The sequence below is a fragment of the Grampus griseus genome (genome assembly GCF_964374135.1).
Source record: "Grampus griseus genome assembly, chromosome: 1".
In the NCBI taxonomy this organism is placed as follows: domain Eukaryota; kingdom Metazoa; phylum Chordata; class Mammalia; order Artiodactyla; family Delphinidae; genus Grampus; species Grampus griseus.
The window spans coordinates 54,106,834-54,132,638 of record NC_139017.1 but is presented as its reverse complement, the minus strand read 5'-3'; the positions used below and the strand labels follow the sequence as shown (position 1 = coordinate 54,132,638).

Below are 25,805 nucleotides of genomic sequence, written 5' to 3'. Positions count from 1 at the left end.
AAAAATGGGCAGAAAACCTAAATAGACATTTCTCCAAAGAAGATATACAGATTGCCAACAAACACATGAAAGGATGCTCAACATCTCTAATCACTAGAGAAATGCAAATCAAAACTATAATGAGGTAACACTTCACACCACTCAGAATGGCCATCATCAAAAAGTCTATAAACAATAACTCCCGGAGAGGGTGTGGAGAAAAGGGAACCCTATTGCACTGTTGGTGTGAATGTAAATTGATCCAGCCACTATGGAAAACAGTATGGATGTTCTTTAAAAAACTAAGAATAGAAGTACTGTACTACCCAGCAATCCCACTACTGGGCGTATACCCTGAGAAAACCATAATTCAAAAAGTGTCATGTACCACAATGTTCACTGCAGCACTATTTACAATAGCCAGGCCATGGAAGTATCCTAAGTGCCCACTGACAGATGAATGGATAAAGAAGATGTGGCACATATATTCAATGGAATATTACTCAGCCATAAAAAGAAATGAAATTGAGTTATTTGTAGTGAGGTGGATGGACCTAGAGTCTGTCATACAGAGTGAAGTAAATCAGAGAGAGAAAAACAAATACCGTATACTAACAACTATATGTGGAATCTAAAACAAACAAACAAAAAAGGGTTCTGAAGAACCTAGGTGCAGGACAGGAGTAAAGACACAGGCGTAGAGAATGGACTTGAGGACACAGGTAAAGGGAAGGGTAAGCTGGGACGACGTGAGAGAGTGGCATAGACATATATACACTACCAAATTAAAAATAGATAGCTAGTGGGAAACAGCCACATAGCACAGGGAGATCACCTCTGTGCCTTGTGACCACCTAGAGGGGTGGGATAGGGCGGGTGGGAGTGAGACGCAAGAGGGAGGAGATATGGGGATATGTGTATACATACAGCTGATTCACTTTGTTATACAGGAGAAACTAACACAACATTATAAAGCAATTTTACTCCAATAATTATTTTTTAAAAAAAAGCTCCCAAACTGGGAATGCCTAAAATGTAGAAGAAGCCTGTATCAGTTTTACACAAATAAAATTTTGTAATTCAAACTCTTCAAATTAATAAAAATAATAAAAATTATAAATAAATAGATAATGGGGGAGGACTATAGCCCTGATAGATAGATATTAAAGCAAATTATAAACCTGTTATAAGTAAAACACTGTAGGGACTTCCCTGGCAGTCCAGTGGTTAAGCCTTTGTACTTCCATTGCAGGAGGTGCGAGTCAGGGAACTAAGACCCCATATGCTGCATGGCACAACACTATAGTGTTGGCACATTAAAACAAAAAAGATATTCAGAAATAGATTGCATTAAGAGTGGAATATAAGATAAAGGAGACTGGGGCAAGAATTATTTCTTCATACATGAAAATAAATTTCTGAACTAAATGCTAAAAAATTTAAAAAGTATGGAAAGGAAAAACTTATGCTAAATATTCGCTTTTTGTTAAATGTATATGTATAGATTTTATAACCAAAAAGAGTAAACCTTCTATACATTAAAAATGATATAACCAGGCTATAAATCACCAGAAGGGCAGAGACTTTGTCCTAGTCACTGCTATATCTCCAGAGCTTCAAATAGTATCTGGTACATTGTAGATTTGTAAGCAATTTACTTTTTTCAAATGACATCATTCAAGTCCATTCCTTTGGATCAAACTTCGATTTTTTTACATTAAGAAATGGTTTAAAATGTCTACAATTTCTACCCAAAAAGTGAGCTGAATTGTGATAAGGATTGCATTGACTCTATCAGTCAATTTGGGAAGTATTGCCATCTTATATTAAGTCTTCCAATCAGTGAATATGGGATGTTTTTCAAATTATCTAAATAATAGTTTTAGTTTTCATAGTATAAGTTTTGCTCTTCTTGTTAAATTTATTCCTAAGTAATGTATTCTTTATGATGCTATTGTAAATAGAATTGTTTTCTTACTGCAAGTTTTTGATTGTGCGCATTGCAAGTGTATAAAATTACAATTGAGTTTTGTATCTTTATCTGGTATCCTGTAACCTTGTGGAGCTCATTTATTAGTTCTAATAGTTATTTAGTGACTTCCTTAGGAACTTTTATGTACTTGATCATATCATCTGCAAATAGAGATAATTTTACTCTATCCTCTCCAAAATGGATGTCTTTTATTTTTTTTCTCTTGCCCAACTGCGCCGGCTAGAACCTCTAGTACAACACTGAATAGAAGTGACAACAGTGGACATCCTTGTCTTATTCCCAATATTAGAGGGAAAGCATTCTGTCTTTCACCATTAAGTATGATGTTAGCTGTGAGTTTTTCATACATGTCCTTTATTAAGTTGAGGAAGTGCCTTCTATTCCTAGTTTGCTAAGTGTTTCATGATGGAGTATGGGATTTTCTTAAATGCTCATTCTAAGTCTATTGAGACAATCCCGTGATTTTTGTTTTCATTCTGTTGATATGATACATTACTTGATTTTCAGATATTAAATCAATCTTGCATTCCTAGGATAAAACAAACTGATTCTCAAATTCACATAGAATTTTAAAGGACTCAGGATAGCCAAAACAACCTTGAAAAGGAAGAACAAAGTAGAAAAACTCATACTTCTGAATTTCAAAACTAAGTACAAAGCAAGGGTAATTAAGAGAGTATGGTACAGGCACAAATACAGAGATATAGAACAACTGAATAGACTTGGGAGTCCAGAAATAAACCCATATATCTATGGCCAATTTATTTTCAATGAAGGTGCCAAAAAACATACAGTGGAGAAAGAATAGTCTTTTCTAAAAATGGTGCTGGGACAATTGGATATACACATGCAAAAAATGAAGTTGAACTCTTACTTTGTACCACTTATAAAAATTAACTCAAAATGGATCAAAGGTCTAAATGTAAAATCAAAACTGTAAAATTATTATAAGAAAACATAAGAGTAAACCTCCATGACCTTGTTTTTGCAAATTATGAGACATGAACTTTACAAGTGCTTCAATCTTAAGCATTCAAAGAAATTATTAGGAAAAGTAGTAAAATCCTCAAAAAGCAATAGGCAAAGATTAAAAAAAAACAGCCAATTCACAAAAGAAGAAATACAAATACCAAATAAACGCACACAAAAAATTCCACATCACCAGTTATTGAGAAACAAAAATGAAAACAAAGCTCATTTGCCTATCAAATTACCATGGTGTTAAGGAGAGGGCCAAAAACAGCACATTAGATATAGATCCAGATATGGATATAAACATAGATATAGATACACATACACTATACATATTGATAAATGGAATATTGCCTGCCATATCAGTAAACAAAGGATGTCACAGTTATCAGTGATTGCAGCCACCACGGGAGGGTGAGCTGGTGAGCCCTGAGGAAACTCAGGATGTGAAAACACAAGATACTGACCCCAGATAGCTGAGGTACGTATCAAAGAAATGATTTCATTGAGCCTAGACTCTTGCATCTTCCCAGTCTCAGAAAAGTGATAAATTCCTTGAGATATCTAGTTTTCTTTTATTAACAGTAATCTTTTGTTCCTACTACCTGCCCTTTGTTGCAAAACTCCTATATATCCTAGCTCCCCCATTGCCTCCTCGGAGCAGGTCTTTCAGGGTTACTTGAGATGCTGCCTCCCGGGCTTTAAACCCTAAAAATTCCCACCGAATAAAACACAACTCTCAACTTTTAGGTTGCACTTTTTTTTTTTCAGTCGACAATATGCATACAGGTGTTAGATGGATGTTAAATTACTTTTAAAAAATTCCCAGACACACAAACACACATACACACACACACACAGGAAGAAAGTATACCAAAGGGGTATTAGTAGTTATGCCACACTGTAAAATTATAAATATATTACAATGAGAAATGAGACTTTCCATTTAATGTAATAAAGGGAATTTAAAAAGCAATGAAGAAGAAGGCATTTTGGAGAGAAATATAGGCAGCTACCCATAGCAGAGTGATCACAAAAACGTTTCTGTTGCTACAACCCAACAGCCAGGAATGGAGACAACAGGTACCATAGGATACACTCATCCATGTGGCAAACATCCTCATTCATTACCTGCTTTGGAAGTAACAAGTTGCAGCACAAGAGGCCTTCTCGTTACAATGCCTGACCCTCGAGGGAGAAAGTCCCTAAAAAAAAAAAGAAGGAATAGATTAAGGCATATTAAGGAATTCTGATCACCTATAAATTTACAAATCAAGTTCCACAGAAATTCTAATTCTCAACCTTTCAATGCATCACATATCTAAAGAATGCTAGACCCACCTTATAAAAGAGACGTTTGCAAAATAAAAAAGGGGGTGGGGGTGGGGAAGGGCCCTTATAATGAATATTAACCCACATGCATTATCATAATGACCTCACTGGAATATGTAATTCATTCATTTAGCTGGAATTAATAAAAGTTTGCATTAAACTACTGTGTATTGTCAATTCATTTTTATTTTCAGAGAACAAGGATTTACAAAAATATTTGCTGTAGAAGTTAATCCTTAAACTCTTTGGTAATTAAAAAATTCATCACTCCGTCCAGCTTCAAGATGAATATTAACACCATGAAATACTGACCATTATAATAAGAGGTAATAAAGGCACATTAGATTGTATCTTCTAAATACCTAAATTTTTTCTCCAATAAAAGGTCATACACAAAATGTGGGATTAAGCGGAGATAAATATTGCATATGTAGAAATTAACAGCAGAAAAAATACTGCAATTTGATTTTTGTTTTTCTCATTCCCGATAGATAGGAGCTTATAAAAAAGGAGATTTTTCAAATAAATATTGTGTTTAAAATGGCATGTTAATATACACTAAACCAATAAAACTGCAAAGAAAGTATTTTATAATTACATCTATAATGCCACATAAATCAGTACTGATTCTGAAATGTCGAAGAGAATTCATAAACATACCTATAACACTATTTTTAAAGACATTTAGAATGACTCACAACTTTTAAAAGATCATCATTTTAAAAATCACAGAATTCCATTCAAAATAAATTTCTGACTCAATGGCAATGTTTCCCAAAAAGTGGTTCCAGGACCACCAGAAAGTGTTATAACCACAGACACCCAGGATCCATTCTGAACCTACAGATTCAAAATGTTTGGGGAAAGATGTGGCATCTATACTCTTAACAAACTCCAGGGGATTCTGATGTTCACCATGGTTTTTTTATTGAGTCCAAGCTCGCTCTGCATGCCACACAACAGGCTAGTGAATAGGAGATGAGGTGTTGAGGCAAGGAATAGCAACTTTATTCAGAAATCCTGCAGACAAAGAAGATGGTGGACTAGTGTCTCTGAAAAACTATCTTATCAGGGTCTGGATGCCAGTTTCTTTTATAGAATCAGAGAGGGGGAGGTGATGAGGAAGTAAAGTAAAATGGCCATAAGTTTTGCAAATATCACCTGGAATGGCCAGCCTCCAGGAGGGGATGTGTTAATTTCTTCTTTCTTGCAGCCATCCACAGGTGGACAGGGTCAGGATGTACAAAGGCACTTTGGTTTAACATTCAGGCAGAGGGGCAAGGTTACCTGAGGGAGGCCATTATGTATGATTATAATAACAAAAACAACGAAAAGCGGGCTTCCCTGGTGGCACAGTGGTTGAGAGTCCGCCTGACAATGCAGGGGACACGGGTTCGTGCCCCGGTACGGGAAGCCCGGTACGGTAAGTTCCCACATGCTGTGGAGTGTCTAGGCCGGTGAGCCACGGCCGCTGAGCCTGCGCGTCCGGAGCCTGTGCGCCGCAACGGGAGAGGCCACAACAGTGAGAGGCCCGCGTACCGCAAAAAAAAAAAAAAAAAAAAAAAACGAAAAGCAAAGGTTAAAGTCAAAGAAACAGATCAAACATGGAGTCCAATTTAGCTCTTCCCTGTTACAGTTTGAGAACCACTGGCCTCAAGTTAGGAAATGTTACTTAACGATTTAGTGGGTAATAATGGCATGGGATATACTATGAGTTTTGTAGGAAAATTGACAGAACACAGCTTCAACACAGATGGGATTTCAGTAAACAACAGCTTATACAATTGGTCAGTGAGAATGCTGCAAAATCCAAGGCTTTAGCTCCACTAATACTTTGGAAATAGAGAGTTACAGAGATAAAATTAAGCAAAATTTCCCCTAGTTACAACTAATTTATTTTGCAAGTGCTAGTGTAAATTCTGACAGCCTCTTAGCTAAGTTAATGACTTTACTCCTTGACTCCAAGGGCTAAGTTTCATTTGTAATGTCACTATATGTAACTAAAATAGAGAATAGTGAAATTACAGACTTGTTTTTGCTCTTTAAAAAATGCCACCTGAATAAATAGTATGATTTACTTATCAAAAAATTCACTGATAAACTAAGAAGTGCTAGGAAGATGCTGTGGGCATGGGCCTGCACTAATTAGACACCAGGAGTAGGAAATCTAATGGGAAGATAAAGACATACATACACAAAGAAAACCATTAAGAAGGGAGCAGATAAATTACACTAGAGTTCAGAAATGAGAGAGACACTCTCCTTTTAAAAACATCCAAATACATGTAATCAGATACTCTTAATATTCTTCAGGAACTGTATCAGAATATTTGTTAGTTTGGATGTTTTCAGTAATCACTTTAAAAAAAACAAGGAGGGCATCTACTCTGTGCCTAGACCTAAAAAGGAAAAGTTAATTTGAGAATCAAAATGGATAAAGGGAAAATGAAACAAAACTCCAGAGCAAAGAGCGGGAGGCCATCTGTTTGAGTTATTAGGGCCATGAATGAGGTTTTAGGATGTATAGATGCCAAAGATAAATATACATGTCTTAAATGTCTAAATAATGGCATTTAACAAATCAATAAAATATTTTCTTTAAGAAAAAGATGTAGAAAATAAAGGAGAGAAGGAAGAAAGGAGGTTTAGTTACTTAATACCTTCGTGCTGGGATCTGCTTCAACTCATGCTTGTGACCATGTATTTATAATGTAGATTTAGTAACAATCATTTGAACATTATCAAAGCAAAAGAGAAGGTATCAAACATCTTAAATAACAAATAATTATCATGTGTTTGGCTAAAAAGTAAGCCGACAGACATAGCTAACACTTTTCTCTACATTTTTATTAAGCAAACAGAACTTTGCTTTAAGAGTAATAAACGTTTTCAAGTATCCCCTTCATGGCTCTCACCAGTCCTACCTCCAACACATACATTTTCACCAAAAGTCAAAAGATTTGGTAACCAAATCCTGCTATTTTGAAGTCTCTCCTGACTTCACAGGAGTATCTGAGTGCCACAAAGCACGAGAGAGAAATTTCTCTCTTCTGAAGACTGAGTGACTAATCTGGCACCCTGAAGATTCATGTCATTCTGATGACCCAGCAGCATGAAAACCATATGCCCAGCACACCCCTGCTGTGAGAGGTAAGGGGGTGAGCCCTCAAATGAAACACAGAGGACTTCTCATTGAACCACAGTTCTGCCACTGAATGGGCAAAATTCTCTAAACCTCAGTTTCTTTTTCTACTAAATTGAGATAATCCTATGAATTAAAGGAAATGCAACACATGGGAAATTTTTAAAAACCAAAGCACCACAGAAAAAAGTAGTACTATTATTATTGCTACAATACAACCACAGGGTGTTTTCCCTGATATTTTAGCATCCTCTCACGTAAAGAAAAAAAGCCTTGACAATTTTTAACATTTCATGAATGAAATTTGGAGGTGAGGAGGCTCAGATCCCACCTGAACTGTCACCTTGATATTGACCAGCTGCACTGGTTTGGAAAGCTCAGTTCCTTATTCCTGCCTCCATCAACAGGGAGCCAAGACACTGATACAAACAATCATGAATAATTCATTAGCCATTGAGTACAACCATCCATTTGAATGTTATTATTTTCTGTGCAATAGGTGGTTGGTTCTTCTGTAGGTAGATCTTACAGAAAAATTACTTTGCTAAATTAATGCAGAAAAAAAGACTGTGCCTTTAGTATTACTGTGGATTTAAATTTGTGTGCCATTTTCCTGAAAAATGGACCTTCAAGGTAGAGCAAGAAGAGTAATCTGGAGACTAAGCAGTATTAAATTGACTCCCTTCTTTAGCCTGAATGCCTCATCTATGATTGGACTGTACAGATTTTAAGGCAGGAGTAGTGCTTCCCTCTCTATGCCACATAGCAGCTACGATTCAAATGTCTTTCTTCTCTCTCAACCCATCTCAATAAAGCATTAATCTACACAGTCTTAACCGCTAGTGTTCAGACAAAAAGTCAATGCTCTTTCATGGTTTCCTGATTCCTGAACAAAAAGGAGAGAACAGTTCCCATGCTATGGTCTAAGAACCACCTTGATAACATTTCTTATTGGCTCTTCCAGAAACTTAGTTATCAAGAAATATTATCATTGCTCAATTAGGAAATGATTGATCTTTGGAAGCCTAAAAAGAGAGCAATGGCTGTATCAACAAAGCTAAAAGGAATTTCCCCCCCCTTAGCAGAAAATAAACTATGGACATGCTTTTGTTCAATATAGATGTAATGATGACTAACCAGGTGATCTGTTCAGTAAATAAATGTCTAACATCTGCTCTTGACTGAAGCCAAGAGATATAACTCATACCCTCCAATAAGTTAATTCATGTAGCTGATCCATTCAAAGCCAAATCATCTTAGTCTTGGGGAGGGGAGTGGGAAACAAAATGCAAATGACTACAGTAAGCATGACAGACTCTATGGTTAAGCTCCACACAAGTTGAAGTATCAATGCAAAGCAGGGAATAATCTATTCTGCTTGGGGGACCAGCCAGAAACAATTTCAGAGAGACATAAGATAAGGAGGCATTCCCACAGGGGATCCACAGGGAATGTGTAAAGACATGGGAGATCTACATAACACAGAACATTATGGAACTGTAAATATTAAAGAAAGGTCAGAATGAGGTAGAGAAGTCTCTGGAGAAGGAGGCAGGAGGAGACCTTAGATGCTTCACTTGTATTTTTTTCTTCCTATGAAAACAGGAGAGCACTGAAGAGTTTTCAGTGATCAGATTTACAGTTCACTGGGGGACTCTACAGAGAATGTTGAAAAGGGAAAACAAAAGACAGGGAGGCTAGTCACTAACCAGTCTAGGTCACTGAGGAAGAAGATGATAAAGGTTATTCAAGGCAGTGATAGTGAATATGGAGAGAAGACAACAGAGAGGATGGACAACTGACAGGACTTAATGATCACTTTGATGTGGAATGAAATGATATGAAGGAGTTAATAGCCACCAGGATATTTCTGGTTTGGGAAGCTGATTGAATAGTGGTGCCATTAATCAGAATAGGAAATACAGAAATATCTGGTTATAGCTGATATATATATAGTATCTACCATGTGCCAGGCATCATTCTCATTTGATCTTCATAACAACCCTATGAGGTAGATACTATTGTTATTCTCACTTCACCGATGGGAACACTGAGGCACAGAAACGCTACATAATTTTCTCAAAGCCACAAAGCTAGTGACAGATCTAGGACTCAAACCTAGAAAGTGTGACTCTAGCATCTGTGCTCTTGAGCATTAGACTATGCTACACTGTAAAAAAAAAATGAGAGAAGATGAGGATATGTTGACCTTTAGATACCTAGAGAATATCTAGATTAAGACAACAAGTACATAGTTAGACTGAGCAACTGGAACTTAGGATAAAGGTCCTGTGCAGAGATAATAATTTGTGAGTCTTCATTGGAGCAGGTTGTTAAAGCCAAGAGAACAGATGAGTAGGAACAGAGTGGAGAAGAGTGATGAATATGGAGTCTGGAAAATACCAATACTTAATGAGCACCTGAAAGCAGTAGAACTAACGAAGAGATTGAGAAAGAGTCCCCAGAGCAATAAGTTAAATACCAGAAGTCAGAGGTATCCCAAAGTCACACTAGCCTCTTAGACATCTCCACTTAGATGTCTCAAAACTATTCTCTACAATTCAACTCATTATCATCTATCCAACATGTTTCTCCTCCTTTATTCTCAATCACAATCCACATCATCAGCATCCATACATGTCAGCCAAACCAAGTACATGGAAATCATCCATCCACCATCATCCTCTGTCTTCATGCTCCAAAATGGCCACCAAGTCCTGCTGATTCTACCTTAATATCGCTTAAATGCATCCTCTCTTCTCTATTTCAATCCCTGTTCCAGGTGCCTCCAACTCTCATACAGACTACCACAATAATCTCCCAATTAATTTCCCTGCATCCAATTTGAGCACCCTCCAATCCAACCTCAAGAGGAACATAAGTCCCATCACAACATTCACACTCTAAATCATTAAATGAATCCCCACTGTCTTTAGCATGAAATCCAAACTGTAAACAACAACAAAAAAAGTGTGCATCCTAGTGGAAGTTTCAGTGTTCACCTGTGATCTCGGGCACGTTCCTTGGCATATTCCATGCTTCCCTCATGGGATGCGCTCTCCCCACTTCTCCATCTAGTCAACTCCTACTTAATCTTCAATACTCAGCTCCATATCACATTCTCCAAGAAAATCCCCCTGTACACCTTTGAAATCCCCCTGTACACCTTCTTTGAAATCCCCCTGTACACCTTCTTTGAAATCCCCCTGTACATGCCTCTACCTAAACTCTCAACACACACTTGTCATACTGGTCTATTTACACATCTGCTCCCTCATCCCTGTGTTCCTTCCAGTGCCTCCTTCAGTGCCCAGGTATTATTTTTAACACTTTCCACCTACTCTTTCAGGATGTTTTCTTATTGCCCCATATATTCAAAACATGGAAGAAAAACATTCTCATATTTGATTCTCAACAAGCAGACAACTAAGTGGCATTTTACCATGGACAGAAAGAACAGGCAAGATAACTTTTGATTTACCAGTAATCTGCTGAGGTCATTGAAATTAATATTTTATTTATGAATGTTTAAGATCTAACAGTATTCACCAAAGTACACAATACAGAACATCAGGGAGGCAAATATTACTGAATGTCTGAAGACACAGAATAGAATTTGAAGGAAACAATATTTTTAAAAATCCAAGGGCCAATATACTTTTTAAAATCATTCCTTAAAAAGAGACGTCTCTTCTAAGAATTATCCTCAAAATGTAATTTTATGTGTTCCAAAACAGTTCCGGTAGGATTATTATCTCACAGTCTTTCAAAATGATAACTCAATTTTAAAGAAAGAAAGGAAAAGAGGAAAAAGAGGGAGAGAAATAGGAGAGAGAAACAGAGATAGGTCACTGCCAAATACTGTTTACTCCCTGCCCCAAGAAGGACTGAGGTCATGTATTCCACACACTGAACACAATGGCGCTGTTAAAATGGCTTTGTGTTTGCATGCCCTAATCTCGAGCTTTGCCAGCCATTACAATGCCACTTTAATTGCTGCAGGAAGTAATTATGCCAAAATCCACACATTTAATTGGAAGTTTTCCACCACAGTTTCCTTTTTCCCCTAAATTCTTGGCACACAATAAGAATATTAGCATTTACTGATTTGTAAAAGATCACATTTTGGGGCTATCATTTACTCTATAATTTGTGGTATTCAATAAATACCACCATCATTTTGTTTGAAAAACATAGTTGCAAATCCAAACGCAAGAAACACAGTGCTTTTATTTTTTTTACAAACATCTAAGAAATTTCAATATTTACCTTTCATTCACAAAACTCAGAATTTCTAAGCAATATGTTTTCATTAAATATAATTAACCAATAATTAATGGTTCCCATTGCAATATTCAAAATGCAAAAGTTTCTGAGTCAGAGATCTGTAAACTGAAGGAAGAAGCCAGTTCACACTTTACAAATACCATGTGTTCTCCCCACTAGGAAATGCTCTCAAAAATTTAATGCCTTCATATGTAATCCACTTTAATTACTTATTCACAAAGTCAGTTCAAGAATTTAAAGCACCAGATTAATGAGTCCCAGCATCAAGTAGAGGCACTTAGCTGTCATTCTATTTCAAATCACAGATTATACCTTACCCTGGGTAGCTGCCGTGCAAATGAATGACAAAGGGACAACTAAAGAGACTGTTAGTTGCCTACCCAATAACCATTTGCCCATTATTTCTTATTAACAGAATCCCAATTTTGTTGAGAATGGCAATGTGCCCAACTTAAATAGGTAAATAAATAAATAAACCTACACTTCCCAGCCTCCCTTATAAATGGGGTGTCCACACAATTATATTTTAGTCAGTAAGATATAATTAGAGGTTGCTGAGTGACATCACAGATAGTTCCTTTGAAAGGACCTAATTTAACTGATGTATACCTTTGGCCCTACCCTCTTTCTTCTCCCTCTCAGTTATACATGATAGCAGAGCTGCAGCAACCATCTTACATCACAAGGCAACCTTGAAGAAGAAAGCTATGCACTAAGAATGGCAGAGAAAAAAAAGACAGAGTCCAGAATAGTGATGGCATTATGAGTCACTGAACCAGCCTTGCACTGCCTAACAAAGAGAATGAGAAAGAAAAAGAGAGACAGCATGGTTTAGACATGTTTCTCAACTTTCTTATTTACTACTGTGCACATAAGAAGCCTTATTAGACATTTTCCGCATTAATTTCCTCCCATTAAATTTAATACCACAGCTGTACTATAGTATATGTACAGCATGTACATCTATGCTTTATACATAAAAAGAGTAAGATTTTTTTTGACCCCCAAGAATCAATTTTTGCCCCCTCAGGGGCAATCTCACCCCCATTGAAAATATGTACTACAGATCAAAGAAAAATAAGAGAACCCAGGGTGCTAAACATTCAGTTCTGTTGGTCACCCCTTCCTGCAGGGTTTTTAAAAGAGATGTGTGGAAAGGACAAGGTCAGACAGCCTTTGCCTCAAACCCCAATACATTCCCTTCACAACCCTGAAAACATGGGCTGGATCATATGTAACCTTCATTTGGCCAAGTTAAGAGGCAGGCCTAAAGCCTGGCTATCAAAGAAACTGAAAGGTGTCCCGTGCCCCTTTTTCCATGAATCTCATTCATGAACCTCAGACCTTTGTACTTTGACACCACAATGGCTAGGAAAGGCCCATGTGTGGAAGACCACACTCAGTGAGAAACAAGGGCGAGAGAACACTTATCCAATGACTAGGCAAAGCTGGTCTAGGCAGCCCACTTCGACCCCTCCCCTACTAAGGCATAACTTGGAGAAATGTGGCCCAATTACTGTCCTTGGTCCTGAATGTGTACTACAGGTTCCTTGGCAGGGTGACGGAAGGAAAGTATGAATAAGGGTAGAAACTTCCCTAGTCAATACTGTACTCTCTGTTTTCACTTTTTCTGAGACACTGGAAGAAAAAAATAGCCCAAAAGTATAGGTCATTTTCTCCATGAAAACAAAACAGAGAGCCACAGCCACACCGTATAGTGTTTTTGTCAATGGGAACAAGATTTCCAATTGTCAAGGACAGCTTTAAGTGGATCCTTGAATCCAGTTCCTCCCTAACACTCTAGAAGCTTCATCCATTATTCCCCCTCACAAATCTTTTATTCCCAGAACATCTGGTTCTCAAGTGACTTCACACTAATTTCAGAGCCTTGTGTTTACTCCTCTACCACAGAAGCCCTTACCCAATGCACCTTTCTTTACCCATCTCACCCTTAAAGATAGAATGTTGGCAGAGCTTCCTATGCATGGCAAGTATTTCCTGATACGACAGTATATTTAGATGCTCCTCCTCTTTATTCCAAAGTACCACGAACCCCAGTCACATCCCCTTGCCTAGACAAGCTCCCTACGACAGGAACCTCATTTCTATAACGCCAGTGTTTGGCATAGCACCTGGCACAAAGAACGTGCTCAGTGGTGACTTGGTAAACACATAAAGTCAGCATTCTAGGAATGAAAATTGAATTTATTGGGAAGATAAATTTTAAGGGGTGGCTTTTAAAAAATAAATACACATTCATAATTAAAGATATAGGTATCATGTATGTGGTCTATTGTTTTATTTTCTTACCTGAAATGTGTTTTTTCTTGTCTGTTTAATTGACTTTTTCCTGTGATCCTATATCATTGATTACGAAAATTTTAAAGATCAAAGAACTAGGGAAAAAGGAAAAGCACTCAATATCTAACAGATGGTTATATATATATATAAACATGAATATATATATTTAAAATACACACATAATAAATGTTTAGTTATTTCTTATCTTAGAAGTTACCTTTGAAACTATATTCCCAATAAAAGTTTAGGAAGAATACTTTTAATAGCTCCAAGTCCTGAAATGTACTAAAAGTAGCCAGTGGAAACACAGAGTTCAAATAATTCCTTCTTACTATTCAATAAACTCTGCTGACTAAAGAAGGCATATTAATGAATAAACTTAAGAATTATTTTCTCTATCTATACTTCTCTGAGTATACCCATTAGACCATATTGCTCATTCGTATATGTCAAGAATAATATGTAAACTACATGTCCACCAACAATCAGTAAACTGAGAGTATGTAATTAAGGTGGCCATTTTTTTTTTTTACTGTCCAAATTATTTGCTATACTAAATTGCTTGGTGGCTTCCTTCTTTATTTAGAGTATAAAGCACCTCAAAGTATCATTTGCCTCAGCAGCAATGTTTCCTCTTTCTTGTAAGACCCAGCAAGCTTTATTTTTTAATTAATTAATTATTTATTTTTGGTTCCCTTGGGTCTTCGTTGCTGCACACAGGCTTTCTCTAGTTGCAGAGAAAGCAAGCGGGGGCTACTCTTCGCTGCAGTGCACATGTTTCTCATTGCGGTGGCTTCTCTTGTTGCGGAGCACAGGCTCTAGGCACATAAGCTTCAGCAGCTGTGGCACGTGGGCTCAGTAGTTGTGGCTCACGAGCTCTAGAGCACAGGCTCAGTAGTTGTGGCACACGGGCTTAGTTGCTCTGTGGCATGTGGGATCTTCCCGGACCAGGGCTTGAACCCATGTCCCCTGCATTAGCAGGCAGACTCTTAACCACTGCGCCACCAGGGAAGTCCCCCAGCATGCTTTAAAAAACGAGCACACAAGCTTTTGAAAATTTAAGAAGTCCAAAGGAGAACAGACCATTAGGTTGAAGATAAAACAATCAAATCTGACAGAATCTACTAAAAAAATGAATGTTTAAGATAGCATTTAACATAGGAAGCAGAACAGAGAGATATAAATGGAGTAATTATTTTCAAATTTGAATTTATCTTTACTGGAGTTTTATTAGATAAATAATATAATAATTATGTCTGTGAAATGCTTTTAAAGACTTATTTTTAAGGCAGTATAGCATGGTGGTTAAGAGCACAGATTCTAGCACTAAAATGCCTGGGTTTAAATTCAAAATCCATTGCTAACTGGCTCAGTTTCCTCATCTGTAAGTTGGGGTGTAAGTTTACCTGTTGTTGGCCAAATATGATAACGCAACTCAATTTTTTTCTGATTTGAGAAACAGACTCCCAGACACAGAAAACAAATTTATGGTTACTAAAGGGGAAAGGGGGTGGTAAGAGTTTGGGATTAGCAGATACAAACTACTATATACAAAATAGATTTAAAAACAAGGTCCTACTGTATAGCCCAGGGAACTATATTCAATATCCTGTAATAAACCATAATGGAAAATATGAAAAAGAATATATATATGTATAACTGAATCACTTCACTGTATACCAGAAGCTAACACAACAATGTAACTCAACTATACTTCAATTTAAAATTTTTTTTTAAATTTTTTCTGATTTGAGAATGGTAAAATCATGCATGAAACTTACATTGTGTAATGAAATCTGAAGCAGCACCCTAAAATCAAACAGGCTAATATATCTAACACATATTTGCTACTAGTATATCTATAGCAAAACAACGAATATTCACACTGAGATAAAGACAAACTGTGAATAACCTCACATCAGTCAGGTAAAGCTTGCCAGTAAATGAATTTAGGTCAATATAAGTTTTGCCAGATGAATTACAAAAATATTTAATTTTCAGAGGATTCTGCATTTTGAAATCACAGACAGGAAGACTGAAGTACTTATAGTAACACCCAGCACATAGTAAGTGGTCAAAAATATTAGCTGCTATCATTATAACCATCATCATCATCATTATTTTTAGCAAAAATAGTAGTAGTGGGCTTCCCTGGTGGCGCAGTGGTTGGGAGTCCACCTGCCGATGCAGGGGACACGGGTTCGTGCCCCGGTCCGGGAGGATGCCACATGCCGCGGAGCGGCTGGGCCCGTGAGCCATGGCCGCTGAGCCTGCGCGTCCGGAGCCTGTGCTCCGCAACGGGAGAGGCCACAACGGTGGCCCGCGTACCGCAAAAAAAAAAAAAAAAAAAAAGTAGTACTAGTAAATTATCCTGAAATCTATTTAGTAATTAATTACCCAAATTTGTTTCAGAACATATATATATATATATATATATATATATATATCTCTATCTCCATAGCAACAAGTATCTTTGATGATCTTCTGCTAGCCATAGGCATGTGAATTTAGGGTAAACTAGATTCAGTTTGTCATACTGAAAAGTTTTGGGTAATATGAAAAGGAAAATATATCAAAATAAACACCTATAACTTTAACCTTTTCAGCTGCTTCCTGGAAAGTCATCAGCTACCTAAAGACTATTCTCTAAGAGCTCTCAGTATTGTTCTACTGTTTTCCATAATAAAGGTTAATGCAAAACATGGACTGAAAGCTTAAACCAACAAACATTCTCCAACTACAATGTGCTCAATTCAAATGCAGAATGAAATGAATCCCCTGGCATCTAGAGTATTCCACAAGCGTATTGCAAATTTTATTTCTAGCCACTTAAGAGCACCAGTGAAAAGAGCTCAAGCTCAAATACTTAGAAAAGATTTCCATTCTCATAAGGAGAGGCATTTATTAGCACTTAATGGCCCCCTTTCATTGCCTTTCCACAGATGTATCTCTAATAGTTCCAATTATAATTTCAAGAAACAAAACCAATAATGGTATAAAAGTCTTTAGTTCAGTGTGTGCATTATGAAAAGAGATCTTTAACAACACAAACCACATATAAAAGTATATGACAACATGGGATCTGGGTAGACAATATCACAAAAAAGAGAGGAGGTGGTATAAAAGTACTGGTCAAAAACCCATCTTAGGTTCCAGCTGTGACTTCAACACATCATTTAATCTATAAGACTCAGTTTTCTAAAACATCTTTAAAATATGAGGACGGAACTAATGTCTGAGAACACCTCTGCCACTTCCAATGCTCTATCAGTCTGATGGTAGAAGTAAATCAAGATACACAGAATCTAATCCCATCAGTGGCTTTCTAAGTAATCTTAAGGCTTCCTGTTTTCACTTCCACAACTGGAGATATTTGTATCCAGTTTAAATCCAACGAAGGCAAAGGATTATGTCTTTTATTTTCTCCCTACTATACCATGCATGGCACATAGCAGGTACTCAAAACTATTAGAGGAAAGGACAAAAGGGAGGAAGGAAGGCAGGCAAGAAGAGAGGAAGAAAGAAAGAAAGAAACGGATTGGCTAAATAATTTATTGTGGCTGGAGCAGGGCATGTAAGATGACAATGATTAAAGACAGCTTGGAATATGGGTTTCTTACTTTTAATAAAGATCATATTAGGAAATTTTAAATTTAGAGAATATACTATATCAGTAAATATTACAGAGATAATACCTATTAAATGTTTTCTACCCTCAGAAATAAGATGCTAAAAAATTTAATGTGTGATAGGCTATGTAGGGTTATGTATTTATGAATTATTGTTGTAATACTTTATGGAGCATAAATTATCAATATTTTTTCATTATTGAATATTTTTCCTCATTGTTAGTTTTTAGTATCAATATAGGTAGAAAAATAAATGCCAATCAACTGAAAATGAAAATACTGAGATTTGGAAGTGAGGGAAGAAAAGATAGAACGAAATCTCTTGATTATTAGGTGGAAAGTAGCATGTAGCACAAGAGTTCTAACATTAGTACACAATATTAACAAAATAGAAGCACTTCAAATCATTTAATTACATATTTATGCAACTAAATCTATTACTTTTGTTAATGTGAATATCGTAAATATTCACTAATAGTCACATGCCAATAACTCAAAACTGAAGTGAAGTTTCAGCTGTCACTCTCTACAGTTTATATTTTCATGAAGTCAGTGCTCAAGATTCATATCTTAACTCCTGAGTCAATGAGATTTGAGATGCAATAAGCCAATATTTTTTACACTATGGGATCTGACCAATAAGTAGGTGATGAAATCAATTTTATAAATCATAACCAACATACTTTTTATAATGGAAAGGAATATAATTCAATAGAAAATATCCCAGTATATCACATGTAGAAATGTTAAGTATTTCACAATACTTTTGTTTCAATTTTATAAACATCCACTGGGTCACAATGTAAAATGTATCTCTTACAAAGAGATATAGTCAATGTTTGAAAAACACTAGGTGCATCTTCACTATTCCACTTAAGGCTACATATGTTTGCGGTATTTTACATATATTCCAATTCTGTATTTCAACATTTAAAAAGTTATTGTTTAACACTGAAGCAAAGAATTTGAGTTTTAAGAACTTTATCAAGAGCTTGAAAATCCTAGATTATTGTATATTAACTCCCTTTGGGGTTACAGTTTTAAATAGTCGGTCAGGGTAGGGCTCAATGAGAAAATGACTTGAAGGGGTGGAGTGAATTAGCTGTGCAGATCATGCTAGAAAGGAATTAGCAAAGGAAAGAAATCAGAGATTAGGTCAGAGGGAGAAATGTGAAATCAGGAACTATTAATCTGACTTATTTTAAAGGATCACTTCAGCTATTAAGAATAAACTAGAGTCCATAGAGAGAAGTATGGAAAACAGAAAATGTTAGAATAAAAAAGAAGCAAAACATCATGGAGCATTGAACCAGGATGGTAACAGTGAAGGTGGTGAGAGGTGGTCAGATTCTGGGTATGTTTAAAAACAGAGCCTGCCTGGAATTATTTCTGCCTTGCAGCACAATGTGGTGGGACACAAACAAACTTTGTTTCCAAAAAAGACTTGGGTTCAAATGGCAGCTCTACTGCTCATTAAGTCTATATTACCTTGGCTATCAGCTCTCTAAATCTCAGGGTGGAGGTCTATAAAATAAAAATAGAATTATATACTCTAAAGCATTGTTGAAAGGATTAAATAATATGCACAGAGCACATAGCAGGACTTCAATAAACGTGAGTTCTTTTTCTTCCTATTATTATTACTTGTTGGAGACATATTTAAAATACAAAAGGCCCAGGAAGTCACATCTGGTGGACATTTCCTGGAAGAATTTTTAATAAAAATAAGTTTCCAAAATAAAGTGGATATCCATAAAATATGAAAGATTAGTGCATCTTTTGGTGTTCTGAAACTCAATTTCCAATGTGTATGGGGTGCGTGAGGGGCTCCCCACACTAACGACAATTCTGACATGAGCAGAGTTCCCAAGAATTCAACTGAATTCTGATACCATCTACACAGAGATCGCATAAGATTCCACAAGTTAAGAGTTCAGTCCTATAAGACTGCCCCCATCTCCCTAACACTTCAGATGCCAATTGTAAGCCCATGTTATTACCTGTGCTTCTGACTGATGGGGCTAGAGATTGGGGGTTCTAACATTGCAACATGGTATTGTTACCTGTACTTCTGACCAACTGGCTATAAATCACAGGTTCCCGCAACCTTCTCCTTGGGTTCAATTAATTTGCTACAGGGGCTCACAGAACTCAGAGAAACATTTTACTTACTAGATTACTGATTTGTTATAAAAAGATATAACTCAGGAACAGCCAAATGGAAGAGATGCATAAGGTAAGGTATGGAGAAAGGGCACGGAGCTTCCATGCCCTCACCAGGTATACTACTCTCCCCAAATCTCCAGGTATTCACCAACCTAGAAGTCCTTTTGGGTTTTTGTGGAGGCTTCATTATATAGTCATGATTGATTAAATACTTGGCCACTGGTGATTGATCCAATCTCCTGCTCCCTCCCCTCCCCAGAGGTCAGGTGGGTGGGACTAAAGTTTCCAATCCCCTATGACTTGGTCAGTTTCCCTAGCAATCAGCCCCTATCCTTAGGTGGGCTCCAAAAGTCACCTCATTAATCTAACAAAAGGTACCTTTAAGGCTCTCATCACTTAGGAAATTCCTAGGGTTTTGGAAGCTGTGAACCAGAAACTGTGGATGATGAAAAATATATATATGAGAAATATATTTTGGTTATCTGAATGACCAAATGTATATTTCTTATAAATCATAATCACAGTGCATTTTTATTAAAAAAACCAAAATAGTAGATTCAGAATCATGTCAGACCCTGGATTTTGTGCAAAAGTTTCTTGACACTCAGGTTCATCATTTCATAAGACTGACCTAATGGTGGAACACGAAGAGCAGCTTCTTGGTCTTTGAAATGGGGAACGGTTATTTAAAAAGAAACTGTCTTAAAGAAGGAATTAAAATATTTCCTTTTACAAAGTACAATGGAACTACAGCTAAAAATATCTTACTACTGTTTGATAAGTTACTTCATTTCTTCAGCTAATCTCTGAAAGCTATGATGTTGCCAGCACTGTGAAAAGATTGAACAATCCAGTAACAGTCTCTTCCCCCATGGAATTCAGTCTAGTACATCCATCCTTCATTAAACCATCACACCCTGAAATCATACTCTACCAATAAATTTAGAAGGTGAGTCACCTACTACAATTTAAAACTCTCTACTTCAAAAGCAGCCCATTATATTTTCAGTCTTGAGGTTGTGCTTTTAAACCTGTTCATGATTTTTGCCCTCACAATCTACTTGTATCCACATTAATTTTCCTGTCTCTCCAGGCTCTTCACCCTTCAATAAAATTAATTTTGTGTAACACTCCCAAGCTAAATTGACTTGAAATACTCCCTCATCTATTAAGAAAATGTTTCCTGATAACCACCTCATTGTATTAAAAGTCCTCTTCCTGATTTTCAAGATCCTCCCCTAAATCCAGTCTCACACTAAGTATTTTTTTGGTTATTCTCCTCCCAGCCACATACACCCAGAGATAAAAAAAAATTAAAAATAAATCTTCAGCTCCATCAAGACAGGTCTCCCTAGTGCCCTGCCTCTATGCGCACCGAATTCCTCTACTCCATGCTTTTGTATGGCTCCCTCAGTCTTTAATACCTTCTGTCTCTTTACTATGTCATTTAATAAAAATCTCACAACCAGTCTGTGATTTAATTAAGGCAGGCATTATCTCTATATTGCAAATTAGGAAGCCAAGAATTATTTTTAGACTCCCTACTCTCTGCTTATTCAAAAAGAAGTGGTATTTGACATGAATTTTGAATGATGAGTAAGCATTTTCCAGGTGGTGAAACAAGGGAAGAAGACATTTCAGGATGGATGCATAAATGCCAGGGAGGTATGAAACAGATGCATATATATATTCATGTGCATATGCATATAAAGCTATGAACTGCTCCACTACACTAGAGATGCAAGAAATATCACATCTTTTTGTTTTTAATAAATTTATTTATTTATTTTTGGCTGCATTGGGTCTTTGCTGCTGCACACAGGCATTCTCTAGTTGTGGCGAGCAGGGGCTACTCTTTGTTGCAGTGCACAGGCTTCTCATTGCGGTGGCTTCTCTTGGTGTGGAGCACGGGCTCTAAGCACACGGGCTCAATAGTTGTGCCTCGTGGGCTCTAGAGCACAGGCTCAGTAGTTGTAGCGCATGGACTTAGTTGCTCTGCAGCACGTGGGATCTTCCCGGAACAGGCCTCGAACCCGTGTCCCCTACATTGGCAGGCGGATTCTTAACCACTGCGCCACCAGGGAAGTCCCTCTTTTTGTTTTTTTCATATTCAAATCAGTTCAGACTTCAAGGACATGATTCAGCCATGTCAGTGAGAAATCTGACATGTTTAAAGGCTCTTTGTTCCCTCACCCCTTAAGTTGTATCAGACCCTAAAGGTGACGCTGGGAATTCCCTGGCAGTCCAGTGGTTAGGACTCAGCACTTTCACTGCCAGGGCCTAGGTTCGATCCCTGGTGGGGGAACTAAAATTCCACAAGCCGAGCGGCGAGGCCAAAAGACCCAAAAGGTGATGCAGTGAAGAAAAATGAAGGCAAGGCCTGAAGTCAGTGGCCCATGGTGAACACCCCCTCCCGGAAATGCTCATTGTAAACCCTCATGGCCCTGTTGAAGGTGACTTAGCTCCATTGGTAGCATCCATTGCTTACTCTATGCCACATTAGGCATGAGGACCTTCACTATGGATGTCAAAGTTGTCTCAGTGCTCAGTCCTCCCTAGCACCCACATAACCATACCCACTTCGGAACCTCCAAGGAACTGCTTCAACTAGAGTACCAGCTTCAACTGCCCACAAAAATTGACCACCTCTGATTTCCACTCCCTAGAAATTTCTTTCTTCCCTGGAAGAGGATCAGCCAATCTTCTAAAGACAACTAGCATTTCTTTCCCAATCTCTTTCAACAATAATAGGATTCAGTTGTTCTTTCAAAGACTTGAGACACAAGATGGTCCTAAAAGCCTGCACCATGAATTCTAGGACCATCCAAGAGCATGTTTACCTTCCTTGGGAATAAGAATTCCATCTTGAGGAATGGAGTAAATAGTCTCCCATTCCTAAGGATAGAATGCATGCTTCTCTTAAGGCTGCAGAACAAAAAACGAAGTTGTGTTTCTCTACCATGCTACAGTGAATTCTTGATAAGTTGCCCTATTAACATATATGTAAGTAACATTAAGTCATCCTTCTCCACCTAGATCACAGGCACCTAGTATAATTGCCACAGTTCGCACTCATATATATTCTGGATATATTTTAGCTATTACATAAATCCATATTTTTGACATATCACAAACCAATCTGTCCCTTAAAGTATAGCTAGGTGCAACATATGTTACAAAACTTATAGAATAGATATAAGGATTATCCTTTAACCCCAGCATTAAAATATAGTCACATTATCTATAAGTGTAAATCAAATCTGTGTCTCTGACAGATTCTAAACTTGGTCAATAAAATATTCTCCAGAATTATTCCTCTACTAAGCACTAGTTAGTTATAATAAATGCAGAGCCTATGAACCCATATCTAGTGGATAATGAATTCTAGTTCTATGATGATTTTGCCCTTAATAGACCATTTTAAATAGTTTGTTTTTTTAATTTTATTGGAGAATAGTTGATGTACAATATTATATAAGTTACAGGTGCACAATATAGTGATTCACAATTTTTAAAGTTTACACTCCATTTATAGTTATTATAAAATATTGGCTATAATTCCCATGTTTTACAATATATCCTTGTAGCTTATCTTATACATGCTAGTTTGTACCACTTAATCCTCCCTCTTCCCTCTCTCAACTGATAACCACTAATTTGTTCTCCATATCTGTGAGTCTGCTTCTTTATTATATGCACTAGTTTGTTGTATTTTTTTAGATTCCACATATAAGTAATATCATACAGTACTTGTCTTTCTCTGTCTGACTTACTTTACTTAGCATAACACCCTCCAAGTCCATCCATGTTGCTGCAAATGGCATTATTTCACTCTTTTTTATGGCTGAGCAGTACTCCATTGTATATATATACCACATCTTCTTTATCCATTCATTTGTTGATGGACACTTAGGTTGCTTCCATATCTTGGCAATTGTAAACAATGCTGCTATGAACATTGGGGTGCATATATCTTTTCGAATTGGGGCGGGGGTTGGCTATATACCCAGGAGTGGAACTGCTGGGTCATATGGTAGCTCTATTTTTAGTTTCATTTAAATAGTTTTTAAGCAAAATTTTAAAGTGTGTAAGACATATGTAGAATTTTTAGCTATTATCTTTTTAATTTAAGGTTACTTAAGCCTACTTTTCCAAAAGTGACAAGTCTACAAGTTAAATTTTCAAATTCCAAGCTCAGTTAAAACCTCCAGCCAAAATATCTTCCTCATCAATTCTCACATTAACAATGTGCTACAAATAAAGGACAATGGAGGTGGTGGAATGAATTGGGAGCTTGAGATTGACATATATACACTAATATGTATAAAATAGATAACAAATAAGAACCTGCTGTATAAAAAATAAATTTAATTTAATTTAAAAAAAAGGAAAATGCGTTACAAGGAAGAAAGTGTTTTGTCCTGACACTAGCTCTAGGGCCTTAAACAAGTTACTAAACCCCTTTTACCTTAAACAAGTTACTAAACAAGTAAAACAGCAATAGTATACTTGCCTTCCCAATTAGTCATGTCATGTATTAATAAATAAGATAGTGCTTGGGAAAGCTCTCTAAAAATTATAGCATGAAAAGTAAAAAAATTTAAGCCAGTATTATTGTCAACATCCACCTTGGAGCATAAATTTAAATGAAAAAAGTTACCTCCAGAAAAATAAAATTCAGAAAGATAGCATCAAGTACAAAGAAGAAATCAATAATAATTTTTTTATCTTGTTTCCCTCAATTAGAACTTCTCCTTATGGTATCACTCCATTTTCACCCCAGTTCAACCCTTTTCTTAGAGTAGGTTGTGATTTATTCATACAGTGGAATATAATACACAGCAATTAAAATGAATAAACAAGATTTGTAAGAATCAACGTGGATAGCTTTTAACAAAGTAATGTTCAGTTGAAAAAAAAGGTGCAGAATGATAGCTTTTATGTAGATTTTTTAAGCATACAAAACAATTCTATATTTTGTTTACAAACACATATATGGAGTAAAAGTATAAAAACAGCCTTGAAGGATAAACATCAAATTTAAGTTGGTGATTAGTTCTGGGCTATGGAGCTGAAGAAACAAAGAAGACATTACCATACATGTAATATTTATTTCTATCATATTTATAATGTCATTCATATCTGTAAAGACAAAATATTAATAACTTACTAATTTGGGGTGATGAGTACACTGGCATTTGTTGTAAAAGTCTTTGTATTTACTGATTTTTAAACTTTTTCAATAAAATCAAAAGTATTTTTTTAAAAAGCCTTTTCTTAACGTAACTGCTGTAGAAAATTTCCACTCAGAGAACAGAAAAATACAAGTAGTTTTTAACCACTAACGGTACTTTTATATGTCCAATCCCTGACAAACACCTAACAACCTGTCACTACCAGCAGATAAGTCAATCACCAAAATATATTGCTTCTGACACAACAACTTTGTCTCAAGCTTATCGAATGTTCAACAAGTCAACTTCAATGTGAAGAGAGTAGCACATGTTCACTGAAACAACTGTTAGTAAAATAATGAGAAATGTAAGTCTTTGATCAATTTAAAAAACAGTCTCTCCTTTTTAACACAGATTATCACTCCTGAACACATTTCTTCTGAATCAACAGCATTCCAGGTCATTACTTTGATTTTAAGCCATTGTCCAGATTTCAGACTCTTGCTTATAAAAGACAAAAACATTTCTCACGGCAAGAATTTTGGATCTTAGAAGGTTTCAAGGCTTGTCCTTCCTGAATGTCAACAGGGCTACCACAATTCAATAATAAATGTTTTTACTTTCCTTTTACAGGAGGCTGATTTTGATCACTGGCAATTCTCAAAGGATAACTAAAATACTCATTTAACTGGTAAAAGAAATATAATGAAACTTTCATATTTGATGTTTAGTAATTTCTATTATAGGTTACTATTTCAATTAAAGATATTAAATGAAAGAACACTATATCTCAGAATTAGAAAGATGAATAATTGCTACTCCAAAGCTGA

The 25,805-nt window shown here is 36.5% G+C and overlaps 1 protein-coding gene across 6 annotated transcripts in view; it reads right to left on the bottom strand.

Moving 5' to 3' along the window:
* Positions 1 to 25,805, bottom strand: part of DNM3 (dynamin 3) — a gene marked incomplete at both ends in the record, with an annotated part of 567,700 nt that overhangs the window by 473,614 nt on the left and 68,281 nt on the right. For all 6 annotated transcript variants that reach the window (XM_082656445.1, XM_082656448.1, XM_082656446.1 and 3 more), the window contains one exon: positions 4,076 to 4,149. In XM_082656445.1, the coding sequence (XP_082512571.1) occupies positions 4,076 to 4,149 (74 nt within the window). The remainder of the gene's footprint in view (positions 1 to 4,075; positions 4,150 to 25,805) is intronic.